Source organism: Tasmannia lanceolata, unplaced genomic scaffold (genome assembly GCF_043159265.1).
Source record: "Tasmannia lanceolata isolate RefF3 unplaced genomic scaffold, GAP_Taslan_0.1 ptg000006l, whole genome shotgun sequence".
Classification (NCBI taxonomy): Eukaryota; Viridiplantae; Streptophyta; class Magnoliopsida; order Canellales; family Winteraceae; genus Tasmannia; species Tasmannia lanceolata.
In genome coordinates this window covers 42671619-42685665 of record NW_027518683.1, presented here as the reverse complement: position 1 = coordinate 42685665, position 14047 = coordinate 42671619, and the positions used below count along the sequence as shown (strand labels likewise).

Sequence of the window (14047 nt, the reverse complement as noted above, 5' to 3'; positions counted from 1 at the left end):
TCTGCCCATTTTTGCCCTCCGCTTTTCGAGGGGTTAGGATGATCCAATGGAGCTGACTTTTGGCACACACTCTATCTATTATGGGGCCTTGCAAATGAATGGTTTGGATCACCACAAAAAATGTGGGACCCATGTGTTTGGGCCCTCAAGCTCATATAAGCTATATGAGCTTCAAGCTCACAATCATTTTCCTCTATATATATATATATATATATATATATATATATATATATATATAGAGAAAACGGTTCCTACACATATGTGTAGATAAGTTATCTACACACTAGCTTAAAATACAGTGGGGGCCACATTATTTGGGTGATCCAAACCATTCATTTTTAAGGCCCTCACATAGATAGGGTGTCCACAAAAAATCAGATCCATAGGATCATCCTAACCATTCGAACTGTGGAGGCAAAAAATGGACTAATTTGTAAAGGTTTAAAGACATCCATTTTACCTCCACAAATCGTAGGGTTGGGATGATCTTATGGATCTGATTTTTTGTAGACACCCTATCTATGTGAGGGCCTTTAAAATGGATGGCTTGGATCACCCAAACAATGTGGGCCCCCACTGTATTTTAAGCTAGTGTGTAGAGAACTCTCTACACATATGTGTAGGAACCGTTTTCTCATATATATATATATATATATATATATATCGGTTCCTACACATATGTGTAAAGAGTTCTCTACACACTAGCTTAAAATACAGTGGGGGCCCACATTGTTTGGGTGATCCAAGCCATCCATTTTAAAGGCCCTCACATAGATAGGGTGTCTACAAAAAATTAGATCCATAGGATCATCCCAACCCTACGATTTGTGGAGGTAAAATGGATGTCTTTAAACCTTCACAAATTAGTCCATTTTTTGCCTCCACAGTTCGAATGGTTAGGATGATCCTATAGATCTGATTTTTTGTGGACACCCTATCTATATATAGAGAAAACGGTTCCTACACATATGTGCAGATAAGTTATCTACACACTAGCTTAAAATACAGTGGGGGCCACATTATTTGGGTGATCCAAACCATTCATTTTTAAGGCCCTCACATAGATAGGGTGTCCACAAAAAATCAGATCCATAGGATCATCCTAACCATTCGAACTGTGGAGGCAAAAAATGGACTAATTTGTGAAGGTTTAAAGACATCCATTTTACCTCCACAAATCGTAGGGTTAGGATGATCCTATGGATCTGATTTTTTGTAGACACCCTATCTATGTGAGGGCCTTTAAAATGGATGGCTTGGATCACCCAAACAATGTGGGCCCCCACTGTATTTTAAGCTAGTGTGTAGAGAACTCTCAACACATATGTGTAGGAACCGTTTTCTCATATATATATATATATATGGAAAATGTTTCTGAGCTAGAGCTCATATAATTCACATATGTGTATTTATTGTATTTATTGGATATGAGCTTGAAATATTATTTCAAGGTTATACACAAAATGCGGTTCATCAAATACAACTCACTTATATGATAAGAACGTACAAGACGTTGTGATGTATTGGCCTTTCCATGTTTTGGTAATTTCACTAACTCGCCATGTCTTTTTCGTTTTTGATTGGCTTTTGAGAACTTTTGGGGAATTGTAATAATTTTTTGACAACTGGTTAAATAATAAAAGCCAAGGTGAGTTAGTGCGATTATCAAAACATGGCAGTGCCAATATCACTTCCTATGATGAATTGTATTTGACGGACAGCTCTCTTTTTTATGTAGTGGAAACAGAGACTTCTTGGTATTTTCTTTGAAGAAATTCTCCAAAATTCACGCTTCTTTTCAAAGCACGGGTCTCCCCCTAGACCCAACACACATTGAATAGAATCCTAAGACCGTGACCAAGTCATTCCTTCCTAAATCCTTCTTCTCTACCGTATCATAAAGTGCAGAACTGACAATTTTTTCTAAATAGATTCCTCCCAAGTGAACAAACATGGAAACCCACCAAGAGGTGCCTTTCCCCATTTAAATCTCCTCAACTTCTTCATTACAACACACACACAAAATAAACAAGCTCCCATGGATGAAACCCAGGAAACCTTGTCTCTAATCTGTCATGGGTGTGAGTTAGCCAAAGACCTTCAACAAAATCTCCCAAACTTGGAAAACCAACCCGGCATTCTTTATTATTCTTGTGAAGAAATTGTGAATGTCTTCAACAAAGCCATGAATATATTGAATTCTCAAAACCCATCTCCCTATACAAACATCTTCGAAAGGGCGGCGTGTTCGCAACCGGAATCCGGTGGCCGAGTGGCGCCGGAATTGAGTAGTAGTTACACACAACCCATAGAGCTTCTCCATGATGTGGCATTAGCCGGAAGGAATCCATTCGACGTGCGCCTCTTGTCGCAGAGCACCATGGCTATGACACCCCCTTTAGAATTGGGATTGGAGATTCCGGCAACAACGACCGGAATGAGGGGACCGGAATCGGATACCAAGATGGGCTATTTTAGCTCTGTGGGTGGAGAGGCTTCTACAGGTGCGAGAAGGGAAGGAGAATTACAGGTGACCACGTCGTCGGATTCTGGCAAACAATCAAGGAGGAGGTAAAATTCGAGGAGGTAAAATTCAAGACTATACTAAGCATTTATTTACATAAATAGAAGCTTAGTATAGTCTTGAATTTCGGTCATTACGGGTGATCTATAGAAGTATGGCCCTTGATATCCAACAAAAGTGTGTTGTTGTTGGATCAAACATCAAGGATGGATCATCATATAATTTCTCTTATTTACATAAATATTCTCTTAAATGATCATAAGGTCGTGAATTCACTAGACTTGTTTTGGAGCTATTCACGGCAGATATGCAAATCCTTGGATAGGGTGTTCACGGGTTGGCTATCCTGCTATTTGTTTTACCAATTATCTTACTTGGATAAGTTTACTTTGAAATTGTCAAATTTTCGGGTCCGCTGTTCACCAATTTTTTCCTAATTAATATTAACGGTTGACATGGACAGAGGGTAGCTAGTCATTTATCCAAGGATACAAATAAACCTCGGTTAACAGCTATATACTGAATCTCATAATGTTGACAGGAAAGCTGACACGGAGAGATTCACCAAGAGGGTGGCGGGATCTGGCACGGGTAATTTGGACAATCCTCCTAATGATGGGTACACTTGGAGAAAATACGGGCAGAAAGAGATCCTTGGCTGTAGATACCCAAGGTAATTTAATAAAATGCCAGGACAAATATTTGTGGGACCATAATACAAAGGATAGTTAGCTTTCTAGGTTTTAAGAGAAATGATATTATTTCCCCACTCTTTCAGTGTAAAATGGGTGTAAAATAAATTTAATGGGAAATGTTATCAGTATTTTGATGAGGGCACTCCTTACTTTATTAAAAGTACGGTATGGCCCGCACCATAGGATGATCCAAGCCATCCATTAGATGGGCCACAGCCTAAATAGGTTGTGCCCTAAAAATCATTTCCGTATGTTGATCCTAACCCTCCGATCTGAATGTTAGAGGGTTGATCCTAACCCCTATAGATCGGAGGGTTAGGATCAACCTATGGAAATGAGTTTTGGGGCACAACCTATTTAAGATGTGGCCCATTTAATGGACGGCTTGGATCATCCTATGGTGCTGGCCATACCGTAATTTTAATAAAGTGAGGAGTGCCCTCATCAAAATACTAACACTTCCCAAAATTTAACGCTCATTTGAGGGATAAAATCAAACTTTATGCCCATCTTACATAGAGGGTCTGTTTCTTTAGACGTAAAATGGGCATAAAACAAAATTTACACCCGTTTTAGTGGAAAAAGCACGTAAAATTTATTTTACGCCCATTTTAAGTAGAAAGAAACGGAACGAGAAAGATTAGGAAGAGAAACAAAATGGGTGGAAATATCATTTCCATTTCGTATAACCCAATATCATATTGCAAAGCGGTTTGATAGACGGTGACATTTCGACTATGAAAGGCATAGGAAATATGTTAGAAACTACACAAGGCAACGAAGAATTGAAGGCACTTGGAGGTGTCAACAATATTCCAAAAGTTTGTGGGGGCATTTTGAGCATTTAATTAAGGAGCTCATTTTAGTCAAAATTTGTTTTACAAGAGATTTGGTAGGCAATTTCGTAGAAAGCCATTTCATGGCTGGTTTTTAATTGCATGATAGAACAGCCAAAATTGCTTAGAAAATCCCTTTTAAATGACAAAAATACCCCTTAACGTTTCTTACACGCCCATCACAGGAGCTACTACCGATGTACGCACAGGATTTTGCAAGGGTGCGAAGCAAAGAAGCTAGTGCAACGAATGAACCACGACCCGAACATTTTCGAAGTCACATATCGTGGCCGCCACACGTGCCAAACCTCGGCCACCCCTCTAGGCTCTGTCCCCTCGGCGGACCTCAACAAAGCAGACATGATCCCTGAAAGGACCCAAACATTCCCTCCAGCTACCTCATTTGGCCTTGGAAGTTGGTTTCCTGGGAATTTTGATATGAATGAAAAAGACAAAAATACCCCTCTCCTATCGTATGGGGATTTCTCGGTAGGCACCGGATCTTCTCAAGCGAAAGGTGAAAAGGACAAGGATATCCTTGTAAGTTCACACATGGGAATGTTTGGAGATTTCAATATGGGCGGCGAAAGTAGCCACGTGCCAATACAGGCTTCGCACATGCAAGCTGGAAAAGACAAATATGCCCTTGAAGATTCACACGTGGGAATGTTTCGGGGTTTCGAGGCGAGCGGGGAAAGTAGCCATGCGCGTTCAGATTCGCCGCACATGGGAACATCTCAGGGTTTCGGCACGGGTGGAGAAAGTGGTAGCATGCCTATCGATTCTCCGCACTCTTCGCACGTGCAAGTTGAGAGAGAGACAGAAAATCTGGTGGTGGATCTTGCAGATGCCATGTTTAATTCCGGAAGCAGTAGCAATAGCATGGATGACATTTTTCCCTCCAAGAAAGAGAATTAAGAGCTCAAGATCAGTATCAGCCGCGGATCATAGAATCTACTGTCCGGATGATCCCATTGGCGAAATCGATGGGACGCATGGCATTCATTGGAGTCTCACATATTTTTAAAGGGTCCCACTGCAGTTTTGTAGTTAGAAATATTAGGAAATGATATATTCATCCCCTTAAGTATAAAAAGAGTTGTAATAAAAAGAGTTGTAATAAATACGCTAGAGGTCGGTGGCCCGGGGAAGAGAAGGGGGTGAAGATATCACTTCCCTTGGAAATTTGGAAACATAACCCCGTTTAGTTGATAATTACACCTTAGGATAGATATTTAAGTATTATTTTTATGATTTCCTTTGCTATTGTAATGTTAATAAAGTGAGCTTCACACGTTCTCTTTCTTAAGCTTCTATGGTTCCTGGTTAGCTCTAGCTCCGCTCATTAGTTATACTTAAAAACCATTCTATTTATCTTAAAATCCTCACATCTATCAAACCTGGGAAGTTGACACTCAAAACTGAAAATGAAAAAAATGTATAGGAGCTAAAAATAAGAAAGTGAAATTTGGTTTCAAACTGCTTACTCGCATGCTGGTCGTAATTCACTAGGTTTGGAGAATTTTCAGCAGAGTTCAATGTGTCATTTAGGGGGGTTAGTCGCGCGGGATTTTAAATACCTGAAAGACTTTGCCAAACTGTCCATGACTCTTTGGGGACTTGGACTTGAATATGCGGACACTAGGACTCAGCGTGAACTTTCTAAAGTAACGCAGACATTTAAATCACATGTTAGTCATCAACAATACATGACTTTGAAGTCCTACACAGAGGGGGGTCAGTGAACCAAATGCTTGAATCTAGTGTACACATGCAATTAACAAAATTTCAGATGAATGACAAAGTAACACAGCTAATCAAACGAAAAGAAAGTAGCTGAAGCCTACGGTCTAAAAATACAACTAGGAAAGAAGAACAAACAAAGAAAGGATTAGAGAGGGAAATGTCAATCAGTGAACTTGGTTGAACCAAGACATGATCGTGTTGCAGTGACAAAAGGTGATCACATGGATAGACTTTCACTTGTCTTGAGGTGGTTGTTGTTGGCACCAAAGCGGGAAGAAGATCCTCAACCATACGATATAATGTCTTTAAGGTATAAGATACATAGTCAATCAAAATATCTGTGATGCATGTAATCATAGATATCGTCCTAAGTCACAAAGCAATGGATGACAAACAGATATAGGAGAAAGTGGTTTCTAATCTTCCCTAGGCATTATAAATAAAAGAATAACATGGTGGAAGTTAATTCGAACTAAATTTAGACACTTCCACCCATGTCAATTTTATCTTCTTTTTTTTGTACTTTAATCTGACTTATGCATTAAATGTTGGAAGAGAAAATATAGAGATATTAGACATCTGAGGACTAGGTGGTGGAATCTCAAAGGGGATATATGTTAAGGATAGATTGTTTAAAGAAGGACCTTGGAGTCGTGACAAATGGGCTTATATTATGTGGAATGAGATGTCTATTTATAATAGGAAAGTGGCTGGATAGGGGAGTGGGCCGCCATCTAAAGATACGTGGTGATGGAATGAGGAGGTTCAAAATGCGATTAGGTCTAAAATGAAGTGTTATAAATGCTTGCATGAGTGTAGAAATGAGGAAAACATTGAAAAGTATAAATTGGCTAAAAAAGAAGCTAAGAAGGCAATAAGGGAAGCTAGAGGCAAGGCCTATGAGGATTTGTGCCACAGGTTAGGGACGAAAAAGGGTGAAAAGATGTTTACTAGCTTGCTAAGATGAGAGAAAGAAATAGAAGGGACTTGAATCATATAAAATGCATCAAAGACAAGAATCAAAGATTGTTAGTAAAAGAAAATGAGGTTAAAGAGAGGTGCAGAAGTTACTTCAATAAGTTATTTAATGGAGAACCCGTAGCGAATTTGGGAGAACTTGATAATGCTTTTGATGATACAAATCGGAGGTTTGTCCTTAGAATCCGAACATCAGAGGTAAGAGTAGCTATGAAAAGGATGAAATTAGGTAAGGCTATGGGGCCTGACAGTATTCCTATTGAGACTTGGAGATGCTTGGGTGATGTGTGTTTGGTTTGGTTAACTAGATTACTTAAAAATATTTTGAAGACTAAGAAGGTGCCTGATGAGTGGAGGAAGAGTATATTAGTGCCTATTTATAAGATAATGGGGATATATAGAGTTGCACCAATTATCGAGCAATTAAGCTAATGAGTCACACCATGAAGCTTTGGGAGAGGGTAATTGAGCATAGACTAAGAAAAGAGACTAAGGTGTTAGAGAATCAGTTTGGCTTCATGCTCGGACGATCGATTATGGAAGCCATCTTGTTGATTAGGCGGTTAATGGAGAGATTTAGAGAAAATAAAAAGGATCTTCATATAATTTTCATTGATATGTAGAAAGCATATGATAAGGTTCCTAGGAGTGTTATGTGGTGGGTACTTGAAAGGAAAAAATTACTTACTAAATATGTTGATATGATTAAAGATATGTAAGGTGGAGCAGTAACTAGTGTCAGAACTACAAATGACACGTCTGTAGACACCCCTTTTTTACTGGACCCTAAACCATCATATTTGAATAAAAATCCCACAAATAAGTGAATTAGTCCTAAAATTCACTCAAGAGTATTTAGGATCCTAAGAAGGTCCTTGCAAAATTTCAGAAGAATCGGACAAAAATTACCTAATAAGACGAGCCGAGTTTACATCACAGTGCAAAAAGGGGAGTGAATTATCTAGTTAACTAGCTAACCTATACACTAGAATAGAAGAGGGGTGAGTTAACCAAATCAGAAGAGCAACTTAGCTTGAGATCTAAGCTAACTAGAAAAGGGGGTGGTTTATCCTACCTAAATCTTTCACTAAACACTTTTCCCGTAGAGCACTTTTATTCAACAAAGCCAAGCTAAAATACAACACAAAGGGGTTGTCCAAGGAGACTTACGGGTCAAAAATTAAGCAAAATTCTATAAATAGAGATCAATCCTCTCATTTGCTAGGGTTTGTTATCTCTTCTAGAGAGAGAGAGAGAGAGAGATAGGAAGGTCATCTTCTCCGGCCATTTTGCCGAAGATCAATCTAAGCCATTGCTTTCTTCTGGTTGAATCCTCTGCTCCGGTGATCTATTTTCGGCAAGATCTGCCATCTCAGGTTGTTTTCTTCCCTACAAATCAATCTTTTCTATTGTTATCCTTGATTCTTCGAACTCTAATTCATCTTAGAGTTAAGCCTTAGATCTGGATCTCCTCCTAATCTTTTTTTCAGACCAAGGCATAGACTCAGCCCTATCTTTTCTTTCTCTGATAATTTCTAAGAGAATTATTTCATCACTATTCTCATTTCTCTAAAGAAATAAAATGGTAAGATCTGTTTCGGATCTTCCTTGAAAGTTTTTTTTGAACTATAAAAGAAGAGTTTTCGGGGTTTGTTGGGAAAGAAGAAAGGAAGGAAATATACCGAAGAAGAAGAGATTTCATCGATATAGGTAACATGATGTTTGCTATTGAACATGTTATGATTTAGTCTATTATGTTTATGAATTGCTTGGTGTAAAAAAAAATCAGATCAAGAACTTGTTTTTCGTGATCCAGATTTCTTATGTTAGCAATTTATCTTGTTTTGTGATGAGGATTCAAATTAGAATATTTAATTGAGATTTTTCATCCGCGGCCTCTTGATCTTTGTGTTTTGGATCCTGATCTGACCTTTGATTCCGGACTAGATCAGCGATTTGGATTTTTCTTGGATTATTTGGCGTTCAAATGAAGATGTCAATCGAATTCTAGTTTAAATTCCATGATCGTGGCTACTATAGAATTATTATGGTAAATTTCAGCCAAGCTCTTTAGCTTAGATGTTTATGATAGATTTTGTTTTACGTTTTGATAAAAAACTAAATTCTTTTCAACTGATTTTATCCTCCGTATGAATTTTTAGAATTTATGAGGTTTTTAATCTTGTTGAATTGAAATAATTTCTCTAAGTTTCCAAGCAAACGAAAGGATAATTGCTATGAAATTATTGTTTTGATACTTCGTAATTTTTGTTTAGAGTAAAATTTTTTAGATAGATCGGTTTGTTGAAATTCTGCACTAGGGCAGAGTTTAATTTCTTTTGAAAAAAAAAATTTGGAGTGTTCATGAATTTTGATTCATGAATGCCGAATTATAAGATCTTTTCGTAATGGTTACCGATTGTTTTGTTCATGTTCTTTCCATGGTAATATACTCCCTTTGGTATTAATATTAGTCTGAGAAATGAATCTCTATGAGAATGTAAATATTTTGATAGATTTACATGGAGAATTCCATTTTAAAGTTATTGTTTGTTTAAGGTGAGGTTTCTTTTACTAATATATGATGATCTCATACTTTAGTGAAGATAATCTGAGTCTATTGCTAAGGGAGCTCATGTTTGTGAATTTCAGGCAAAATTCTTTTTAATGTTAATATAGGGATTCTATTCAATATAAGATGCATGAATATCTCTTGGGCTTGGTTAGGGTATTTTCCTTTGTAAATTCTACTGTTTCAATTTAGTATCTCTTTCTGAAAGCAATCAACATGTTTGAGGCCTAGCTGACTCTTGATTTTCTTACAATCCCACGTCTGATCATAGTTAAAAGATTGCTGACATTATTGAACTCTACATTGAGTAGGAATGTAGTCTGGTTCTTAATTGCATTCGTTTACTAAAGAAGCATAGTTGAATTCTGATACTATTTTTTATGCGCATTCGAAGCTCTTTTTCTGTTGTTCCTGGTTAACATTAACAACATTTGCTTTCAAAAATTTACACAAAATGCCTTGTCTAGTAGGCTTATACTTAGGATAATATTCGCATTAGTACTCACCCCTTGTAGGATCTTAGTAGCCTCGGCCCCATTTGTCATCAATCTTCTTATAGAATGCTATTGTCTTCTTAGATTTAATTTGTTTCTTTATCATCCCTTGTCTTTCTCCTTGCTCTTTCCTAGAGACTTGCCTAGTCTCATGGGAGCTCACCCCTAGGAGACTTGATTAGTCTCATAGCATTCCTTCTTTCCTCTTTTCCGAGACTTGCTCAGTCTCATTTAGTATTTCACTCTTATCTTCATCAGAGACTGACTAAGTGAAATCCCAAAGGGCAACAACCAAGAGGGGGGCGAATTGGTGTTTTCAAAATTTCTATTTGAAAAACTAGGGCAAGTGAGATTAGCCTAATTAGTTCTAACCCTTGTCTCTTATGGGGGAAACAACTAACACTAATGAGACAAGGCATGTCTCCTACGAGGGCTCCAAGTGACCTTATCATTGCCCTAGCAATGATAAATAGGTTTTGGGCAACTAAAAAATTAAGTTAGTCTTTAACTTAGAAGATGGCTCTACGTGAGACTTGGATAATCTCCTAAAGGTGTGACAACCTATTGAGACAAAGTATGTGCCCTAAAAGGGGGGCTCTAGATGACTCTTTCATTGCCCTTGCAATGAAGAGGGAACCTAAAGTTCAAGGATGTCTAAAAGACTAAGAAAGTCTCTATAGAAAGAAGAAGAAGGAAGGGGATATTACCGAGACTAAGTAAGTCCCCCTAAAGGATGGGCTTGGGATAACTCCTTCATTGCCCTAACAATGAATAGAGGAAATAATCCTTAAAATGAATGAACAATTTAAGCACTGGCATTGTAAAAAAATATGATACAGATTCTCAACCGAGAAATAAGCCTTGAATAGAGCCTAATTATCAACCTCAAACCAAGAGAAGAGAAAAAAACAACAATTCCTATAAAGCAAATAAAGAATATGATTTTCTTAATGACTTTCCTAGTAAGACAATCGTCTAACTTCCCTATACACACATTACTATAATGTCCATCCAAGTAATAACTATTATGAGACAACCTGTTGAGATAATAAAGCTTTGAACTATTATCAGTACACCTATACGTCTAAAGAATTCCAATGTCCCACGAAACAATATACATTTTAAAGCATTCAACCAGACTGACTATTGTTGTAATTGAACATAAAAAAATACAGCAATTGAATGTTATCATCTAAATATTGCAACCTGGCACCAAGAAGTGTATACTGCCTTTTGTGAAAATAAAACACATTTGTTTATCTTGAACTTTTATATAGAAAGGAATGAGCATTGTCCTTTATGAGTGTACTATTTTTAAGAAAATTGACCCAATTCATGTATTATCGAGATATCAAAAAATAAAGAAAAACTATGTAAAGTCATCATAAATTGAGTAAAGTCCATGTGCACAAATACAAGGTATATCATAGAAAATAGAGCATTTAATTAGATAACTATTGGACAATTTCTAATTCAAACAAAAACCTATTAGATGACCTAATATGCAGAACCTATTAAAATGCCTAATATTCCTCTCAAAACATCTTTATAACTTGAACCTCAGACCCAAAGATACTAAAAACAAAGATGAAAAGACAACCCAGTAATTATTCAAGACGTTCAAGATTAAAAAAAATCATAGTAAATCAGACACTAAAGAAAATGCATCTACACCTATTTACACATGATTGATACAGACAATAAAGGGAAAAAACCATATGTGCATGCATTTTTACCAAAAACGACAACTCCAAATTCCATCATCACGGCCACCAATGTTATTGACCCAAACATAACTATTGCCTCAAAGGGACTAACAGAATACCTAAAAATAAAATCTGCTCTTTGTATTCAAAACTGATATGAATGACCTCTGATAAAACGTTTCTACACTGAAAGTAATCAGCCATAAAGATGCTAATATATGTGCAGAACCTACATTATCATATAACCAAGTTAAAGGGTACAATAACTTTGGAATATAAGGAGTTATACATTAGTTAATGCCATTCTTAAATAGCCTTTCTGGTGTTAAACTCACCATGAAATTGAATCATACCCATACTTACAGGGCATACATCATAAAGGCTCGTATTCTAAGAACAAGAATATCCCTATACATCTTTGGTGATAAACTATAAATTACCATAATCGAGACTAATGTATTAGTCGAATCACATGATACTCAAAATTGGGAAACCACAAACTTTTATCATCACAGCTGACCATGTATTGCTATGAAAGCCTAATTTCCTCTGAGAGTAAAAAGAAAAATGTGAGCTGTACTAAACCTCTATCACCCTTTGCCGCCATGTAATCACAAGCTAAGTATATTCTCTACTCAACCATCAGATATGAGATAAGCTGAGCAATTACAATTTTCAAACCATAATTGTGTTTATGATATTCCAATCATATGCAGTACCATTATCCAAATGTGATAATACAAACACGAATTTTCCACAGAGAATGATACCATTACAATTATATTCCAATAAAAACCCATCTCACTAAAGTAATATGTCTTAGGCACATTCATTCAATTAAAGAAAGAAAATCCTAGTGAGTAAATGAAATTGTCCACATTATATTAAATCTCAGTACTGAATTCAAAGCATGCATAACATAATTCTTCAATCTACTTCTTTATAGCAAACAAAACGTCTCAAGCAAAATTTTACATTACAAAATAAAAACTAAATGAAGAAACCATTGTGAAAATCAGCAAGGTTCACTCAACTCAACTTCAACTCTACTCAGATATATGAAAATAGAGTAGAGCTAGGTTCACTCATATATGAAAATTGTTAAACAGAGTAGAGCGAGGTTCACTCATATATGAAAATTGTGTTTCATGACTTTTCAGATAAGATGTAAAATTCAGAATCAAAATTGAAAATTTCAAATTAAAACCCTTAGAAAAATATAGCTAAAACCTTATCTGTATCCATATTGAAGTCAACACTTATCCGGAAAGGCATAGGAATATCAAGGAGAATAAAACAATCTCAAACTATTATCAGATATACTATGATAACATCAAGCATCATCAAACATGATTATTTTGGGATTCATTTTAAAGGAAACACTAAGAAACAAAAGAATTTTATCCAGAAATCAGGGTTTTCTATCATAAAAGGACAATAAACAATTAGAGAATACAATTAATTTTTCTTATATAAACTTAGCATAATTTTTACCTTCCAATACCAAAACCTATCTGAACATAGTTAGTGGAAACTCAATACGATTTATGTCTATAACTTGACGAACACATAACTCAAATACAGAATTGATTGAATTAATAATTCCTTTATTCCTAATGTTGTTAAACGTTCAATTCAACCTGTCGGTCATTTGTGCTTAAAAAATAATCGAATCCAAACATGAAATCTCATACACTAAAAATAAGAACTCTAAATTATCAGCATAAAAAACCTTACAAATGCAAGGCTCAGAGAATCAAATCATTTCTTCAAAAAAGAACTGAAATTCCTTCAAAAAGTAAGATAACCAAAGGAATATTGGAAATTACCTGTGATGAATCGGAGTAATGATGATGATCGAAGTCATTAACCTGAAATTCGAACTAGTGGCGCTCTTTTTTTCTTCATCATTCACATTTGACTTATAAATCTTCTTTCTCCGAACCTTGAGCTAACCAGCACTCTCTGGTAGCATTTGACAAGAACAAGCAAGATTGCAATCAAGTAGAATGAGATCTGAACTTGAAAAGTGGAATCTAAGCTCAGCCAAATCTAGATGAGAACTAGATGAGCATAAGTTCAGATCAAATCAAAGATTGAATTAGGGCCAGAAATCGCTGAATCTAAGGTTTCTAATGATGAAAAACATAACTAGGGTTACAGGCATAAGCTAGGTCTTAAAAAAACTAGAGAAAAGACTTAGGGTTTCAAGGCTAAAACAAAAGAGATTTGATGAAGAAATGATGGTATAAGGAAAGAACAAGGTCAGTGAGGCTTGAAGGGGAGAGAAACGAAGTGATTTATTGTTGACCGGAGCTCCGACGAGCTTGCCAGAGAAGAAGAAAGCAGGCTAGGTGTGGGACCCGATCCCGCGAGAGGGGTATGAGGCGCAAGCCGCCACGCTCTCTCTTGGTCTCTCGTACCCACGCGAATGGCATGTGCTTTTTATTATTGATTTTAATTACCCAACCAAGCAGGCAGCAACCAAGCCATATG

At 36.6% G+C, this 14047-nt stretch overlaps 1 protein-coding gene across 1 annotated transcript; it reads left to right on the top strand.

The window, feature by feature from the left end:
• The first annotated feature begins 1898 nt into the window (after window positions 1-1898).
• LOC143878618 (uncharacterized) lies at window positions 1899-5158 on the top strand. The gene is made up of 3 exons (XM_077380889.1): window positions 1899-2571; window positions 3066-3197; window positions 4241-5158. The coding sequence occupies exons 1-3, from the start codon at window positions 2039-2041 to the stop codon at window positions 4971-4973; spliced, it is 1398 nt and encodes a 465-aa protein (XP_077237004.1). The 5' UTR covers window positions 1899-2038; the 3' UTR covers window positions 4974-5158.
• Window positions 5159-14047: the final 8889 nt, after the last annotated feature.